The following is a 20202-nucleotide window of genomic DNA, read 5'->3' as shown; positions in this document are numbered from 1 at the left end:
TTGACAATGTTCATTGTAGATAAAAATTATCCTGAGCTCTATATGCATTGTACTTGGTTGATATTGGCTGTCATGTGTGTACCCTAATGATACTCTTTTGAGGGCCTCACTGTGTGAAATACAATTTTTGACAATTACATTTTTTGTAAACATGAATGCGATTAGAGATTTTCTGTCATACGAATTTGGGTAACTTAATTCTGGAAAATCAAAATGCTGTCAATAAATATACAGACGCCACAGTAAAAAACACAAAAAAAACACCAACGAAACCGGGAAAAAAGAAAAGATCAGGTTCTTGCTATAGAAGTATAAATATCATAGCTCTTTAAAATACATGACAAAATAATCCATAATCATTTCAATTACATAGCAAAACACTTGGTAACACAAATATACAGTAATGTTCTTGATTTAGCAAAACTTCATAACATCAGCATCAAAAATTTGAAAAGATTAAAAAAATTTTTTAGATACATATACATGCTATAAATCAGTCAGTATGTTGTCCAACCACAAATAATATTCAAACACCACTTATAAAGGAATCAGTTCACCCAAAAGTCATCATTTACTCATGCTGGAACCTTACTAATTGAAGTCTATGGTCACCAAAGCCATTTAGTTACAACATGTTCAAACAGGATTTTCATTTTTGGGTGAACTATCCCTTTAAGAGGGCCAGCTGTTTAAATATCTAGCAGCTATCAACTCACACCTCTTTCTTCACTGTTTACACTCACAGTAGACATGTCTGATTGGTCACTGCTGCGACTGGATGGCCGTGATTGGTTACCAGCACCCTGTGAGGGAGAGCCATATGGGATTATTGGCACAGGGATACTGGGGAGTAAGATTATCTGTGTATCTGAGTAATATGGAGGTCTTTGAATACCAGGGGGATAGTAAAGAGGGGAAGCGATTAGAGTCCTTCTCTGGATGTGAGAGACAGGCGGCTTAATTTGGTCGTACCCAGACGGTGACAGATACGGGAAAGGATGGAGTCCCATTCCGTAGCCTGCCCTGTTGTCTACTGCTATATTATGGTGTGTCCGAGGCAACATTTGCAGAAGGGTTTTTTCATTGCTGTTCATCGGTGATTGATGTTCTGAAATGCTCTCTGCTGACTGACTTCGTGGTAAATTTGGAGTCACAGGAGAATGCGATGTACTGCGCTGAAAAGTGGGAGTCATCCGGGGAGAATGGTTGGAGCTGCCAGGGGACAGAGAGCCTAAACAGGGGAAAAAAATGACTAAAAACTTTAAATGGTCTACTTGAGGTGTTTAGAGATAATTTCACTCTTGTAATTTCAGAGAGACTCTTACCATTACCGCTAGGTAACGTTTTCCCATTGCAGGTGCGAGTGCCCCTCCCACGCAGCACATCAGACACCTTAAGACAAAAACACATAAATACTTGTTTAGATGAGTTACAGAAGTTATGGTGACACACATGGATAGATTATGGGGCCAATTTTGTTGTTTTGTAAACTTCAGGGACCTTTAACTTGAGAAGCCTGGAGTGGACTGACACAGGAAATAAGGCTTTGCTAATGTAGCACCGAAATTGACGGATGAATAGAGCTTGAATGTGTGACAAAGTGAAGTAAATATCTGATATTCATCCCAAATACTTTTTAGTATTATAAACTTCGAAGTACTAGAATTGTTGTTCTTCAACTGAAGCATCGCTTTCAGGTTTTAAAATCCCCCTGTGGTGATAATCATGTTTCTAAATATTGTTTATATGTCTATGTGGCGTTTTTAATATGCTTTAATATGACAAACCATGTCAAGTCAACAACATTGCTGAGTATTTTCTCTTTAAAACTGCAGTGATCTAAAGACAGTCTGAAAAACACGGTTTGAAATCGCTGGCGTTTCTGACATCACAAACTACCTTGTAACCAATCACATCAATGTGCAGGCGAGCTTTAGCATATCATTAACTGCTGCGAAGCAAGGGAGTCTCAAGGGAAGCCAGGTTATCCCGGTATATTTTTCTGTTGAAATGAAAAATCGTGTACATTTGGCAATATAGCGGGTTAATTAGATATTTGATGTATATTACAATGTTATTATCAACTATATACACCTTTCTCCACTGACGTTCTGAGTTGTTCAAAGCGTTTCTAAGGATGCTGATTTTTAGAAGGCTGACTAAGGGTGGGGAACGGCAAAGTGAACATGGTTTGTGTAACATTAGCAACAAATTATTAGCTATACAACACATTATTAGCTATACTATACAACATAGTCAAACAAAAGGCTAATTAGCAAACCAATGGATCCACGTATACTAAACAAAGCAAGGGCGTTACATTCAAACGATTTTAAGGCATGAAGTTGGGGTTGTTGTTTTTTTCACAGGACAAAAAAAAGTTTAAATATGTAATTTTGGTGATCAAAGATGAGTTTTAAGGGATACAACTATTGACTACAGGGCGACTTTATAATGTTTTAATTATGAGAAATAGATTTAAAATCCTGAGATTTTAAATCACAAATGAAATCACTAGTTTTAATATGAAATGTTATTTTGTTTATTTTTCTATTAGAAGAAATGGTGTACAACAATAATGTATCTTTGGTGACCAGTGTTGGGGAAGTTACTTTTAAAAAGTAGTGTAACTCGTTACTTCTTTAAAAAAGTAATCCGTTACTTTACTTAGTAACTCCATTATGGAAAGTAACTTTTTACGGTACTCGTTACTTTTACGTTACTTTTATGTTGCTTGACTTTGGGCAGAACCCAATATCTGTTCCTAAATGTGTAGGCCTACATAAAGTTCTACTATGCATAATGCCATATATAATGCCATAAATGCATAATGCATTTATCAGAATTTTGAATATTTAAGAAGAAATGCCCGTTAATGGATAGGCATATGCATGGGCGGCGCTAGGGAGGGGCTAGAAAGAAAGCCCCCAAGAAAGACCAAAGCACCCCGTTAGCACCCCCAAAAATTATTTCTGGAAGCAATTATATTCAGGCTGTATTCTATGGAAGTCCTGAACCGCATGGTGAAGAAAAGGGGACATTCTAATCTGCATTAAGCCAAATTAAGCGTTCTTATAATGGTTTTCTATGGGAGGAAAATGCTTAACGTGTAATTAAACATAATTAAAGTTCATATTCTGGGCTCATCTGATTTTTTTGTACATAGTATAGCCTACTTTATTATGATTTTAGTATCATAATGATTAATAAATGCACGCACAATTATCCGTGAACTTGATAAATGTTGCAGATATGTTTTACTATGCACGTAAACAAATGCCTTTCAACTTACTGTATGTGTGCAAAATTCAGAATTAAATTAATGTGCAGCAATTTGTACAAATAGAGAGTCTAGGCCTACTATATTTAGTTTCATATTTGTTAAAATATTATAATGTTATTTTTTTTTTCCATCTATGTTGATTATAAAAAGTAAACAGCAGGAGTATATGTGCAATATATCGGGAGACATGAAGTGGGTCAGACATGATTTTGACCACTTCATTAAGTTTTGTTTTGAAGAAAGCCTTTCTTTAAAGAGAATTTCGTTTTGTATAAATTGTATCTTAATTTTAATCAGTTTTTTTATCAACCAATTGCCTGGAATTAATAAATAAGGAGCAAATATAGCAGACAATATAATCATGACATGGAGGTGCCGGCGCGGTCACTTGTTGCGCGTGAACTGGAGCGCACTTCATCATAAATTAACCGAAACTCAGCATATGCCTCACAGACATGATAAATATAACTATATTTAGAAAGCTTGAAATGTCTTTAAATGAAACTTTTAAATTACTTTGTATATAATCTGAATATAACGCGTATATAATATGTATATAATTTGTATATAACACACAACACTGTTGGTGACACGTCTGACTGGCAATTAAGGTGTATGGTTAATATGCAATACAACTGAGCAATGTAAGTTTTGTGAATCTCCACTTGTTGGCAGTGTTCATGTACTATATATATATTCTACTGACTTTATTAACTATAATGAAAGACTTGGTTACTTTCTCTAATTTATTTCTAAATATGATGTTGATAAATAGAAAAAAATCACTTTATTTTGTAAATAAATACATAACTAGGCAAGACTAATAAATATACAGTACATGTTTTCAAATACACTACTTCCATTCTTTCAGTTCTTACCTTTTTGTTTTTTGCTACCATGATGGCGGTGTCATTGTGGTTGTTTTTAAGACTACTGTCAGCTCCATTCTTCAGCAAGACCCTGACAATCTCTATCTGACCTCTGCCACAGGCGCTGTGTAAGGCTGTGTTCCCACTATAAGACTGTGCGTTCACATCACACCCACTCTGAATGACACAGCACACAGAAAAAAACATTGGAAACACTAATAACTGCTTCTCATCCACTCTCATACAAACACTGAGTAATAATGATTAATAGTTAAAGATTTCAGTCTCATAGTTATACATGTTCTTTCCTGTGCTCACCAATAGAGAAGTATACAAGATAAAAATGAAAGGAACAGACAAAAGTGATGATCAAGAAAATGATCGGCTGAATAGCTGACTCATTGGATTTGACATCACATGTGAAGTGTGAAAAAAACTCAACAGAAAAAAAGATATGCACACACACACCTCGATCAGCAAGATGACCATGTCAATAGAGTTGTTTTCTACAGCATGAATCAGTGCACTGCGACCGCTTTTATTATCCTGTGTTAAAAGAGAATAAGAGACATAATAAACAATTGAACCATAGAGATCATAATACACAACTAATTGCAACGATACTGCAGGGATAGTATCACATCTGAAAGCATAAAGATAGTGGATATGACAACAAATTCACTGACCCCAGCGTTGATTTCAGCTCCGCTCTCCAATGTGAGTCTTGTCAATGTTTTATCTCCTTTCTGCACAGCCAGGTGGAGGGGTGTCAGACCTTAAATGAAACAACAAAATATTCATGCAGTAATCTGAATGACCCACTGAAGCGAGTTTCGGCATGTTTCAACAATACACAAACAAAACACTAAAACTCTGTGTTTCTAGGGACTTTTCGAATCGTGACAGCAACAGGAAATGTCTCATCTTACATTTATTACACATGAATGAAGCCAATATCAACTGCAAGTACTGTTTAGGACAAATGATAATATTCTGAAACTGTGAAAACAAAATAAGATAAAACACTCTGAAATAAAATAAAAGAATATTAACGGTTAGTTCAGCATACTTAAATTACAGTTTTCTTTAGTAGTACAGAAGTGGTTATCTGTTACAAGAGGGAATTATTGTGTCAGAATCCACAAATAAAGCTAGATGGCGATATACTTCCCTCCTTCCCGATGAGCAAAAATTTTCCAAAACATAATCATACATTCATGCATGAAAATCCATGACAAGCAGCTCTTTTTCTGTCTGCCCCCCAGTGGAACAAAAATAAGTTCGGCCTTCTGAAGATGGCATGTATAATTTTCCAAAAGTGTTGGATTATGAAACAAACAGGATAAATGTTCATTTCCAGTTATGTATTTGCTTATATTGCTGTACTAAACAGGACCATATAGTTAAGAGAGCTGTAGTGTCAGCACATCCATTCAAGTGGTGCTCACTGCAGAGCCAAATGGGTGGATCTTGAGCTCCACCCCTGTGGATTTAAGGCGTGAAGCTTAGCCTTATTATGAAATAACATTTCCCTATTGTGCTACAAAAAATATATGTATGTAATTCAATAAATATACCATTCTAGATGTAGGTCCAGCACTCACCCTCATAGTTCCTGATCTCCAGGTGGGGCAAAGGGTTTTGGGGGTAGTGTCTGAGGATGACAGAGAGGCAGTCTACATCTGTGTGCTCACAGCACAAGTGCAGCGCTGTCTGTCCATTACGGTCCAGAGCTCCAGGGTCAGATCCTGCATCCAGGAAAGCTTTCACCAGAAAAGGCTGATGGGTGATTACAGCCAAGTGCAATGGTGTCTGACAGAGTGAGAGAGAGAGAGAGAGAGAGGGGGGGTGTTAATTAATCAGTTAATCAGTTAATCAAATCCACAGTATATTTAAGGGCCAGTTATATTTAGACCACATGACCAAAACTCTCACAACTCTTATTGCATGTCAATATTTAAGCTGTGTATCAAAAAAAATCTACTACTCTGATGTCTGATAAGGTGTTCAGTTTTATTTGGACTAATAGGTTGAGTCACATCCTGGTGTGGATTCCTGTAACCGTAGCTGCTAACCTGGAACTTGTCTAACAGGTTAAAGGTCAGTTCCACAGATCTAATGAGATAAAACTGGGTTAACGCCCCTTTGTAAACAGCTATGCGATGACTTATCTAACACACAAACTACTACTACGAGCGTAACCATTTTACTTTTTTTGTGGGGGGGGGGGGTAAAGAACAAGTAAAGCAGTAAAAGAACAAAAATTGACTGTAAAGTAATCCATTTGAACTATTTGTGAATAATATTTTGGTTTAAATATGCACATATTCACTCTTTATAGCATTACAAATATGCTACAAGTAAATTTGTAATGTGTCTTTTCACTTCAGTTATGGAATGCATGAATCTCGTAAATGATTGCCTATATTTTCATATAGTAGTTTGCATCGCTGGATATTACTGTCAGTCATTTCTATTGCATTTCTATTGCAAAACAATTGTAATTCGTGCTTATCTTCTGTGATTAGTAAATTATTTTATTTTATTGGCCATATTTGATTACAATGTCTATGGTGGTGGTTACAGCCCTATGTACTATAAACTGATTAAAGTAGAGTGATACATTTATAGAAAAACATACACTTATTTAATTTTTAATTAAATATTTGATTTCCACCTATAAATTAACCGACATAACTGTAACACGCCAAAGTTTGAGTTTCTGCTTGTGTGTATACACATTAGTGAAACTTTACAAGTAATCTTGGTCAAACCAATCATCGAGAACTTTATTTTCGTTTCCTTCACCTGAGGTAAATTCTTGAGAACTAGCGTTGTTAAAAGCAGTTAAACAATAAAGTGAAAAAAAAAAAAAAACGTCAAGGCTTACAGACAAGAACTGAGAGTCAAGATGACAAAACACAGCACAAGTTCCTTCAATGTAAGCATATACAGATAGGAAGCACAAATAAAGCATTACATTAGTCACTTGACAGTTCTTGAAAATGTAAATGTTCAATCTTGCATTCAGACGTACAATAAAATCATAATCAATTGGAAGTTAGCATTTCTGCTAATATAGGAAGCTAAAACTGCATAGTAAGTGAAATAATCTATCATGTATGTTTTGTTGACAGAGAGGAAGATTGAGAAAAAGATAAAGAGAGATTTGTGGTTTTTAATGATACCCGCTAAAGATTAGCATCAGTTCAGGCTTGCTAGCAGGTAAAGTTGGTTCTCGGCTATAGCATAGAGAGGAGGGACTGGTTTGTCACTGGAGGGAGGATGTTCCAGTAAGGCACAGTAGAAAAAAAGTACAGCGAGAATGAAGACAGAAATTCCTCTGGTGTCACAATGCCTTTGGCCCTCCCTTCCTATGAAAACAACTCTCCTATTTCCCTGAATCCTCTCTGACTCACCAAGCATCACACACTCGAGTTTTGTGTATGTGCTAAAAGACATGTTACCACACACATAAAATTTGATGGATTTTTCTTTGTGCCCAGATCAATCACTACAAATCTAACTTAGAAACAGTGATGGATAAAACACAATCACATCCTCTTTAGGCATGCCCTGAAACAGGAAATTGTATAAGAAAGGACGTCAAATTACATGAGAAGAGAAGTTTTAGTGCAATAGTACCTTTCTCATTATACAATTCCAATGAACCTGCAATAACTGACCAATAAACCACCAATAAAGGTTTAAAGAGGAAATGTAAGTGCTTGGAAGAGCATGAGGGGAGAAAAGGAGGGATGAGAGGGACAGAGAAAGGGAAAGGAGGAGCCGGAAATGATCGAGCAAAGGGAGCGATGAAGGGAAGAGATAGATCAGAGAGGGAAAATCCCTTTCCTCTCCCCTGCAGTGAGTTCTTAGACTCACATTCCTGTGTGTAAAAACAGAAAAAAAGAAATAAAAAAGGGGAATGTTGGACGAATAAGGAAAGTGATTGAAGGGAAGACTCATGACACATGCATGAGCCAAAAACCCACTCTAGCGAACTGAAACTAAATCTTGCATAATGTAGCATTGATGACTGGGCTGAAACAAGAACACAAGGACAAGAAAAGAAAGGATAAATAAACAGTGCACTCAATCCATGCAACAAAGATATGAATGCTGTTTTATACATTCATGTCACACTTTTGAAATGAAACCCATTTTAATTTCATAATGCGATGTATGTGAAGCAGGATATTTAATGCAAAATAAATATTGCATGGCAAAATAGAGCCAGATCTAAATAACTGAAAAATCCAGGATAAACCAGCATAACATGTTTTGGCAGTCTTATGTGGTTTAAGCTGGTCTCCCAGCCTGACCAAATTTGTGGTCAGCTGGTTTTAGACTGGTTGGCCATCTGGTCCCCCAGCATGACCATCTGAAAAGTGCCCAAAATCCCTCTAAAACCAGTCAACAGAGCAGTGTGACCAGTCAACAGAGCAGTGTGACCAAGCTGAGCAAGGTAGCTATTTGGCTGTTGTTTAACGTGCCCCTATTATGCTATTTTAAAGGCTCCTAATTTACTACAACAGGTTTACATGCATCAAAGGTAAAAAAAAAAAAAAAAAGTGAAATTTTCTCATAATATACATTTCACATCACCACATTTTTCGATGATTCTTAAACGACTCGATTGATGAATCAGCCTCTCTAGATCCCTCCATTCCAGTTTCCGCGAGCCTACTCTGCTCTGATTGGCCAGATGGCCCAGTCATTAGATGGTTGCAACTGTAATTCCTCACCATTATCATTAACAAGTGTATGTTCATCAACAAACCGATGTGTATATTTCAAATTTATTGTGGTGCACATGCGGGAACTGAATCAATAACAACGCATACATTAGCCAAGCACTAACGTAAAGGACTGATGTAACATTGTAAAACAAATCTTGCTCAATCCTTCATCTTTACTCAAAGTAGTAAGAACGACAGATAATCTGCATTAATAGACACAATTTTAGGTAATAGTGGCCCACAGCTGATTAGCAGAACCATTTCAGTAAGACAGTGATAACGTGATTTAGCCGTTAGCCGGAAACTTACACAATACTACATATTTTGAACAAGGTAGAAAATATAGCCTATACACCAATGATTATTTATATTTACAGGTTGTGATTCTGAGGAACAAGCTGGTCCAAATAAACTGAGAACTGATCTTTCAAGAGCAAGCGTTTTGCGAATCACGTGTTGAACTCCCGCGAGATTTAAGAAACAGTCGTCAGTAGACAACGTGCATAGGGGGCATTATGCAAATGTATCTTCTAGTGACGTAGAACCGCAAAGCAGTAGGTTTCGAATGAAAAACAACTCGTTTCAGAGTTCGAATGAAAAACAACTCGTTTGAACTCGGTTCAGAGTCGTTTTTTTCTTTTGGGAGACAATAACTTTATTTATCGTGCACTTTCAACTTTACAACTTTGCAAAACGTTTACATTCACAAACAGCTATATTACACACTGCATGAAAGGGGATATTCGAAAACCATAATAGGGGCATTTTAACATTAACATTAAATGACACAAGTTGACAGGAGGAAAATAGAAGGTATTTTTTTCTTTTGAAGTAACATGCACCAATGAATCATTCACAATAAGACCAGGAACATGCATTAAGGAAGTCAACAGGCACTATGTTATGATATGCTTTATGCTCGGAATTAATGCTAATATAGCTATGCATAGTTAACTTATGGGTTAGTCTTTCTGTGAAGATATCAACGGGTCTCTTACTCGTAGTAAAAGCAGACCGGAATGTTTTATAATTCAGGGTAAAAAAAAGATAAAAAGATAACCATGTTACAAGAGTGCAGAAGAGTGCAGAAGAGAGAGAGAGAGAGAGAGAGAGAGAGAGAGAGAGAGAGAGAGAGAGAGAGAGAGAGAGAGAGAGAGAGAGAGAGAGAGACAGAGGGAAAGTCCCTTTTAATACCCTTCAAACCTCAACACAAGGTATGTTGAGAAACAACCCAGGGTGTGAGGGGGGGTCATGTGACTTCTCGGAATGAGGATACTTAAGTTCAGATGCATACAGCAGCCGCTTTAACTGTGTTTGCACATACACTCATACTAGTATAAAAACATACATACTCCAGTAAACTGAATTAACAGACAGGCCATGCAAACAACTCATCAGCTGCTGTCTTGCTTGACTGATAATGAGCAAAACACATTTGTCATGTGCACATACACACACACACACTGCATGCTTCTTCTCATGTGCATTTAAAATGTCAGTGTCAGTCATGACAGACATGTGGGAGGACAAGATTTACAAAAGTGTGGAGCTGAACCAGAGACATAGCGATACAAGTCATTCTACCGTGTACTATGCACTTCTAGTGGTAGTAATAATGATAGCTGTAGTAACACTTTCCTCTGTATCGTACCAGTCAGCTGTGTGTCTACCTGTCATTATAATATCACATTAATCATTGTATTCCCTCACTAATCTTGGATTTGGAAACACCAAAACAGTAATTCAAATGCTGCAATAAAAGTTAATCAAAACTCCATCTAATCTTCAAAGACATGCTAATGTGCAGTTCACATTTCTGGGGAAATAAGAATTGAACACAGGATATAACACAAATGTTAACCTCAACAATCTGACAGAAACAAGTTTCAGGCCGCGGCTAAGACATACACGCAGCTTCTGGTAACTGCCGAGTGCCTGTGAATATACAAGCATTCGTGTTTGTGTGTGTGAAAGAGTGCGTCTGTACGTCAAGTGAAACCTAAACGTGAATTTGAGGTAATTTTTGATGCCTGGTTAGACATGCAATGGCGGTAATTGATAATGTGGTTGAGTGTCAGTGGTGGAAGTAAGGGTTAACACAACCAGGAGTTGCAAAAAGGAGAAGAGTAGGATGTGAAAGCCTGGGAACAGTCTGACAGGTCTGTGCGCTCACAATGCTGCTGACACATGGGAGCAAGATGAAGCGAAGCACACAGTGTGTTGTGGTGGCCATGTGGTGAGCACACAAGTGGGCAGGCCAGTGACTACTAAAGGTGCTCAAATAACCGCAAACAGTACGGTGGCACTGCCTGAGAACAACAGTGCCCTAGGAGTAATTTCCTCTTCTGTTTAAACCTAAGCTAAATGTATCATGTAACAGTTAAGAACACTATTGTGGAAATTTACAGTAAACCATCATATGCCCCACAGGGACAAGAACTCAGGTTTAACTAGCCCGGTGTTGTTTGTTAAATCCTCTTAATCCAACAGTCACTAACATTAATTCCCTTCTTTTCCTTTACACCCTGCTGCAAAGGCCAATGTAGGTAATAACACTTTACAATAAGGTTCAATTCATTAACTTTAGTTAATGCATTAAATATCATGAACTAACAATACACATTACCTCCAGTATTTCTGCTATAATTAATGACAAAGCTGCTTGTTTTATTATAGAAACTGGAAAACAAACAAAACCAATTGTTAAAAATAAAAGTTTTTTTTTAAAAAATATATGATTTCTTGATTTTTTAAGTGTTTTAATTAAGCATTAAATACTTTTTTAATATTAAATATTTCAATGATTTAAATGTATTCATAATTATGTTAATAATAGTATTAATAATAATATAATAATTTGAATAGTTTAAAGGGAAGGTTGTCACTAAATTCTTATTTTGTATCTCACAATTGACCCTTCGCAGGGAGTTTGATTGACAGGCGATCTGACCAATCATAATCCGCCATCTGCCGAATCCGCCATTTTTGACGGACAAAGCAGTCAGGAGAGTTAGTAGATTAACGTTGGAGGATTTGAACTTGAAAAACGGAGTGTACTGATATCTTTCCATGGTTAAAACAACATTCCTTCGTATGTTCTTTCATGTTTATTTGATGCTATGAATTAACTAGAAGGAAGAGATGATCGGTTCACGAGCAGCTTTAAGAGGCTCTATCAGACACATTAAAGAGACACAAAATGGTATTTATTGTTTAAATTTCTTTTAAAAAATGACCAAATTTGAAAGTTGAGACTTGTTTCATATCAAAAGTAACCTGGTCTGTCAGCGCCTTTTCAGTGTCCTCTTTACTCCACAATGTATTTTTCACTGTGTGAGAACATGGTGTGTGGCGTGAGAGCGGCGTCGCTTGTCGGACATAGCAACAGTAACTAAAGGGGGCGGGTCTTTGCGATCGGTCAATTGCGACTTTATATCACACAATTCTGAGATTTACGAGAATTCTGAGAATTGCGAGATTTAAACTTGCAATTGCGAGAATTTTTTTTTTATTCCATGGCAGAAACAAGCTGCCATACATATCAAGTTGTTTCATACCTGTATGAATTTCTTTCTGCTGCTGAACACAAAATAAGATATTTTGAAGAATATGGGTAACCAAAAAGTTGATGACTTCCATATTAACTTCCCATTGACTGAAGAAAATACTATATAAATCAACTGTTTGGTTACCAATATTCTTCAAAATATCTTCTTTTTTGTTCAGCAGATGAAAGAAATTCATACAGGTTTGAACAACATAAGAGGGAGTAATTGATGACAGATTTGGGTGAACTATCCCTTTAACAAATAAAACCTTATTGTAAAATGCTACATTTTTTTGCTGTGTTTGTATACACCTTACCTGTCGTAGGTTATTGAAAATGTCCAGGTCTTTGTGGGCCCGTCGAAATATTTCAATAAGCCAACTGACCAGTTGGATGTTCTCCTTGACCACAGCAATGTGAAGAGGTCTGCAAATAGACAGATGCATTAATTACCTAAACACAGAAATAACAGCAAAAGCAGCATGCATAGTCCTGTAAATTCATTAGCATTTAACCACACAAACAAAACTAGTACCATCAAAATGTATAGTGATGCATTTCTTGTAACAATACAGAGTTGACTGTCTTGTTTAACGGCCCGCACAAGTCAGTCAACGAGTTCAAAAAGTTGACTGAATGACACTTCACCTGGTGGACTAAAGGTTTGTAAAAACAATCATGTGTATGACTCATATTGTACACAGTGGCTTTTAATGCAACCAGTGTTGGTGAGTACAGGGAAATGCTTATCTCCCTATCATTTCACAGAAAGCCTCTCTGAGGTGAGAGTGTAGAAGTCAAAGTTTGGGAAGAGGAAGAAAACAGTGTGTGAGAAAGAGAAAGGGACTCTTCATGAAATCTTTTAAATGATTTTTTTTTTTCTTTTCTAAATCTGCTTCCAGTAACAGCTACTTTGGTTTGAAGTCACTTCCTGCCCTCAGGGACAATGGCACCGTTCTTTCTGTTTTGAATACTAATTATCATTATATTTACTGTTGCATTAGGGGCTTTCTGTGCTTTTCAGACTCCTCTAGCAGAACTTCCCATGAAACCCTGAGAAATGTACAAAGAAGAACCTTGCACTGACTTGAAACACAAGCATGATACATATTCACAACTTATCTGAAGAGTAAAACATGCACCATTGTATACCAATTGATCACTATAAAATGCAAAACAATATTAAAACAGTGGAATCAATACTATGTGCAAAGTGCATCAACATATATGGCCATAGAATATTGCATATTATAAAACAAATATCTGAAGCATTGCAAACATACAGAAGTCAACAAGATAAAAGATATTATAATTTTAAAACGCTTTTTTAGCATGACTAAAACTTAGGGTTCTTATCAATGTAGAATGTTATTTTCTTGCATTATGAACTATAAAACAGTTCTTGTGGCAAGAATGTTAATAGGCCCTGATGGGAAGTCATACTGCAACAACTGGAAAAATGAGAGAGGGATAGAAAAAAGGGAACAGTGAAGAACAGGGGCTCTCATTGTTTATATTGTCTTTTGACTTGTATATTGAGTCACTGTGGGATGAAACAAGCCGGAACACAGACCGTGGGGAAACCAATGATTTGAATTATGGAGCTGATTCATATTCCTAGTGATAAATGTAAATATTGTCCTATAATTGGCTATTGCAATTGTCTCATGTGGGTTATTCCATTGTGGCAAGAGTTTGGAAATAAAACAGAGAGAAGGAAATCAAGTACTACACATTTAACCACAAGTGTATAAGAACATGTATAAGAACAGGTGATATATAACATAAGATCGAAGAAGATTTTCTGTTTGGATCAACAGTCACCATACAATCAAATTCCTGCATGAAGCATCAAACCAAAAGAGGAAGAGAAGAGCGATCTAGTCAAAATGAATACAAGCTGGCCTGACCCAGGCTATGACTTGCCTGAACTGCCTGTTCCTTGCTTTTGATAAGAAAGCAGAAGAGATTATTAGTAGCTTAATTCTTTCTTTATTTGCCTCCTTTCCTGTAAGTGAGGTCAACGTCAGCGTACTTCAGGAAATCTCATGCTTTTTCAGTTCTGCCATCAGGGCCATGTGTTCAGCCCTTGTGACAAGAGCTTTGGATCAAGGAGTCTTTATCAGGTTTATCAGAATTGTATGTTTACACAGAACGAGTAAAACTGGCCTGTGTCATGTTGCAAAGGCATATGGGCCAGACGTATTTTTTCTCTATGCATCAAAACTGCAAGTAGAGCAGCACGAAATTAACAAATCTCTGCCTATTGCATTTGCAGTAAGCGCTAGTACAATAATACATACATGGGTCTTCAAAGTCGTCATGGAATGGAAATTACAATCGCTTTCTCTATTGGGACTTATATTTGTGTAAAAAGGCTTCTCAAACAAGACAAACTGTAGGGCAGGACTTGATTTTGTCAACCAGGAATTGATTGGTTTATTGTTGTTTGCTAATTTCTGCGATCTAATCTGAGTGACAGGTTACTGGAGGGGAACTGCACACATCACCAGAGAAGAGATTAAAGTCAGCATGAAATGGAAGTTGTGATAGTCTTTTCTTCCCTACTGTGATGTATATCAGAGTGAAACTGCTTCCCGAACAAGAAAAAATGTTGACAAAATGACTTGATTTTGTCCTTTGGGAATTGATTGGATCGTTGGATGGTTGTTGTTTACTATTGCTGTGATCTCATGTGAGTGACAGGTTGTCCCGCCCCTCAATGCCAATAAACACATCATAAGAGAAGATATGAGAAATCACTGCAAGTTTTTGATGAATTTGACAAAAAATAACGATGTGCACGGATAAATTATTTAGAATAAGCACGGCAATATTACATAAAAAAAATAAGGATTGAATATTTTAACATGCAATGTAAACAAAAGTGAGTAAATACATTAAAATTGTATATTACTGTTATTACAGGTCAGGCTTAATTACAATACAATTTTATACAACATTTAAAAGATAGTCCCTCCTCCATCTGTATTCACCAAGGGGTACTTGGGATGAAAACGGTTGAAGACCCCTGATTGTCACGATTATTCTTAGTTTCACCATCACGGACTTTTCGTTTGTTTTCACCAATTTCCTGTCTTCCTTTGTTCAGTTTTCCCAGTCCCACCACTCTTTAGTTGTTATGGTAACAGATATGATTAGTTTTCAGTTCAGCTGTGTGTCATTAATTACCCTCGGTTGCCTTGCTATTTAAGTTGCTGTGTTTGTTCACCCATTGTCTGGTCATGTTTCCGTATAGCGGTTGGTTTTGTTTGCTTGCCTTGTTTTGTATTACCTTCTGAGTGGATTAAAGACGTTATACCTGATCTTCATCTTCATTGTGTGTTCCTTGCAACTGCTGGTAACACTGATATAGTAGAATTTTACGAAGTGGCTAATTCGTACGAATTCATACCAGGGGGGTGGTGATGGCGCAGTGGATAAGACACATGCCTTTGGTGTGAGAGACCCGGGTTCAAATCCACTGTGAGACACCAATGTGTCCCTGAGCAAGACACTTAACCCCTAGTTGCTCCAGAGGCGTGCGACCTCTGACATATATAGCAATTGTAAGTCGCTTTGGATAAAAGCGTCAGCTAAAATGAAAATGAATAAATGTCATACGTCCTCACTTGTACGAATTCGTAAGATTTTTGCTAAATTGTACATATTTTATGAATTGCCCAATTCGTATGAATTCGTACGAATGACCTACCCCTGACCTCGCCCCTTAACCTACCCATCACTGGGGTTTAGACAAATCGTATGAATTCGTACAAGTGAGGTCGTACGAATTCGTACGAATTAGCCACCTTTTACTTACTTGTACGAATTTGTACAAATTGATCGTGAGATACAGAATACATACAGAAAAAAACAACAAAAAAGCAGGTAGCCTTTCGTTAAATCTGTCTGCAAAAAGATACTTTATATTTTAGATCACTTTGTGGCTGACAAAGAAAAGCCAACTTTGTGTTTTGGATAGAAATAATGTACATAAAGATATTTAATGTACATACTGATGTTAACTAATTGGCCATTTATCTTATGTTCTTGTCACATTTGATGGCCAATTAGTTTTACATTAGTATGTACAATAAATACCTTTATGTACATTATTTTTATCCAAAACACAAAGTTGGCCCTTTTTTTGGTCACAATTCTGTCTGTGTGATGATCACTGGCTTTGCTGTCACTTATACTGCAGGTCAGAATTTAGTTTCTCTCTCTCTTTCTTTTCGACAGATGAAACTCTCTGGGTTCCTGGAAGTGACTGAGAGTTAGTTAGACCGCAGCCACAGATAAGGCCCAGGCTGAGACTGACGTAGGAACCTGAACATCATCAGAAGTAGATGAAGGGCTTATGGCGGGGCAGTGGCGCATGTGTGGCATCCTGTACAGCCCAGAAACACAAACCTCTAACATCCCCTATAGCACACAGACCTGCTGCTGCTGTAGCAAACAAACTCAGAGGCTGAGACAAGACATAAACAGCCTGAGCCAAACACATGCAACCACTCTTATTTAAAAAAAACTTGAATGGGTATAGAGGAGACTATAAAATTCCTACAAGCAAGGTGAGTGAAACCCTGTGTCAAGGCTCTATATTTCTCTGCATAGCCACGAGAGCTGAAAACAGCTTTCACATCACATACAACCTAAAAATCTACATGAATACATTTGACAGACACTTTTAACCAAAGTGCATTGAATACATTCCCTGAGAATCGAATTCAAGAAAACTTTGGCATTACTAAGACTATACATTACCGTTTGTGAAACAGAAATACGTGTCGTTCCAAGTCTGTCCCTTTGTTTCTTTTGTGAAACACAAATGAAGATATTTTGAAAATTGTTTTTGTCCATATATGAAAGTCAATGGGGTCCAAAAAATGTACATTGGACCCCATTGACCTTCATTGTAGGGACATTTTTCAAAATATCCTCTTTTGTGTTCCACAGAATAAAGAAAGTCATACAGGTTTGAAACTACATGAGGGTGAATAAATGATGACAGAATTTTTAAAGCATGCATGACCTGTCATGTAATCTTATGGTGCTTCATACAAATGCGTAGACTACAAGAGAGGAGGAAGGAGGAGAAAGTGGGTATAAAGAATTGAAATGGCACAGGGATGTAAGCTTACAGTACAGAGCGGGGGGGGGGGGGGGGGGGGGCGGGGGGGGGGGGGGGGGGAGAAGAGAGTGATAAGCAACAGAGAAAAAGCGGTAAAGGAGGAAGTGAAGAGCGGATGTTTGGGTTTTTGAGCCCATTCATTTTAAACGCACAAAGCAGTGAAAAAAAAGATGAAAGAGAGAGAGAGAGAGAGAAAAAGACACCTGAAAAAAAACCCGCAGTCACACAACAGGCTCGCACTCACATCAGGCTTTCCCGAAAATGAGGGTCTGTGAAGTGCTGAGAAGAAAACAAGGTGAGAGCACGAGACACTCTTTGACGCAAGAGCCAGGACAGAGCACACACAAGGGGGAGGGCAGTGTGTGAGAAAAAAGATAGAGATTGTTGTTTTTCTGTTTGTGTAAATGCAGTTGATTTAATAGCATGATTGACATACAGCATGCAAACAATAGACAGAAACCAGGAAATAGGGATCTACTGGAAACTAAAACTTTGCTATAAATTTAAGCAGCGTATCAGTTCAGTGAGGAAATGTGGTTTAAAAAAATCTCACCAATTAGAAAGACAAACAAAATATCAACAACATTTTACTGAGAAAACAGTTCACCCTAACAGTTCACCTCATCGTTTGCATGTTATTTTAAACTTACACATGAATTGTTTTTGTTCTATGGAACATAATAGGTGAAATTCTGAAGAATTGTCTTGGTGGCTCTTTTCCATAAAATTACAAAAGCACCATAAAAGTGATACGACTTGTGGCCTGCATTACATTTTATCATGCATTTCTTAGGAATCTAACCCATGACACTGGTGTTGCTAGCGCAATGCTGTAACATTTGAATGTCAGGAACGCTCTATCTTCTTTATGAAAGAAACAAACATACATTTGTTATTCACTGATATTCTTCTTGGGAGCAAGTCAGTGATTTGAACTTTCAGAGCAGAAACAGTTTTATTTGAGACTTAAATCATTCAGACAGATTTTGTGAACAGGACTAAGTGATTCATTAAACGATGTGATCTGGAATCACTGCTTCTTCAATGCACTCTCATTAAAGGGATATTCATTTTAGTTCACCCAAACATTGTCCCATAATTTACTGACCCTCAAGCCATACTAGGTGTATATGACTTTCTTCTTTCAGCCGAACACAATCAGAGTTATATTAAATAATATTCTGGCTCTTCCCAGCTTTGTAATGGATTTGAATAGTGGCCGAGTTTTTGAAGCTCCAAAAAGCACATCCATTCATCTGTCTCCAGGGGGTTAATAAAAGCCTTCTGAAGCGAAGCGATGGGTTTTTGTAAGAGAAATATCCATATTTAAAGGGGACATATCATGAAAATCTGACTTTTTCCATGTTTAAATGCTATAATCAGGTCCCTGGTGCATCTACCAACCCAGAAAACGTGAAAAGTGACAACCCAGTATCTTTGTTTTGGTAAGCCTTTCTCTGCAAGCATGTCAAAAAATAAGCACTCTCCTTTTGACGTACAGTACTAGGAAGGGGATTTTATTATAATATTACCGTCCCTTATCTACGCGTTTCCACCCACGCGCCACCATTTGGTTTTCGCAAGTGACAACAGTGTAACCAGTTCTAACGCAATGGTAAAAGTTTGAGCAAAGCATGCAAACTGTTCTGTCGTTGCTGCACAGACGAGCACAGAACACTATTTGACCAAAAAATGTCACAGTTGTCTTATAAAGACCTCAGGGAACTGTGTCATCTTGTGTAAAAGTTTGATGAGATGAATCAATTTAACTCCACAACAACTGCATAAATGTATCCAGTATCCACTAACCATTCAGAAACGTCCAGGACAGGTGCAGTCTAAAAGTTGCAACCCCTGTTATGTGGGTGAGGAAGGATGAACCCAATAGCAGACAGTAGTCAAGGCAACACGATTTATTAAATAAATAACCGGGAAAACAAAGCCCACGAGGGGGCAAAACAAGACAGGACTACGGTGACTTACTAGACAACGACACTGACAAAACACTAGAAAACAAACAACACTACAAGAGAAACTAACAAAGACTAAACTTTCAATGACTATCAAAGACTAAACTTTCAATGACTATCAAAGACAAGACTTTCACAGGGTACTCACAAGTAACATTTGGCAATGAACCGACACAAGACAGCAAACACAAGGGGATTAAATAAGGAGACTAATCAAGACATAACAGGTGACATGGGTGAAGCAATAAAGACTGAATCAGGATAACAAGGGGGCGGGGTTAAGAGACGAGACAACACAAGCACATGGCCATGACAATTGGCCATGCGCTTGTACACAAAACATTGGTTCTGTCATGATCCTGCCACAAGACCAGGAATAATCAATAACATGATGGCAGAATCATGACAGAACCCCCACTTTAAGGAGCGGCTACCAGACGCTCCTCAAAGGGACACTAAGCACAAGACAAGACGGAACGAGACATTGACAAAAACCAACAAAACATGGAAAACACTAAAAGCGGCATACATGAATAAACAATAACGGGGTTAGGGTGAAACATCAAAAACAACATACAAGGCAAAGGAGGTGGAGGAAACACAGAGTTCATGGGGGGTGGTCCAGGGTGGATGGGAGGACTGGGGGTCTTGGGT

General features: G+C 37.5%; 1 protein-coding gene across 1 annotated transcript in view; it reads right to left on the bottom strand.

The window, feature by feature from the left end:
• Positions 1-258: 258 nt before the first annotated feature.
• The window catches only part of bcl3 (BCL3 transcription coactivator), a 29268-nt gene continuing 9324 nt past the window's right edge, over positions 259-20202 (bottom strand). Inside the window, exons 3-9 of the mRNA XM_056267721.1 lie at positions 12759-12867; positions 5757-5964; positions 4839-4927; positions 4621-4698; positions 4162-4329; positions 1326-1392; positions 259-1231 (exon numbers count right to left, since the gene is read on the bottom strand). Coding sequence (XP_056123696.1) covers positions 708-1231; positions 1326-1392; positions 4162-4329; positions 4621-4698; positions 4839-4927; positions 5757-5964; positions 12759-12867 — 1243 coding nt within the window. The 3' untranslated portion in view covers positions 259-707. The remainder of the gene's footprint in view (positions 1232-1325; positions 1393-4161; positions 4330-4620; positions 4699-4838; positions 4928-5756; positions 5965-12758; positions 12868-20202) is intronic.

Source organism: Rhinichthys klamathensis, unplaced genomic scaffold (genome assembly GCF_029890125.1).
Source record: "Rhinichthys klamathensis goyatoka isolate OS25496 unplaced genomic scaffold, OSU_Roscu_1.1 h1tg000262l_1, whole genome shotgun sequence".
In the NCBI taxonomy this organism is placed as follows: domain Eukaryota; kingdom Metazoa; phylum Chordata; class Actinopteri; order Cypriniformes; family Leuciscidae; genus Rhinichthys; species Rhinichthys klamathensis.
Note: the sequence above shows the minus strand (reverse complement) of the source record. Positions and strands in the feature narration are given on the sequence as shown.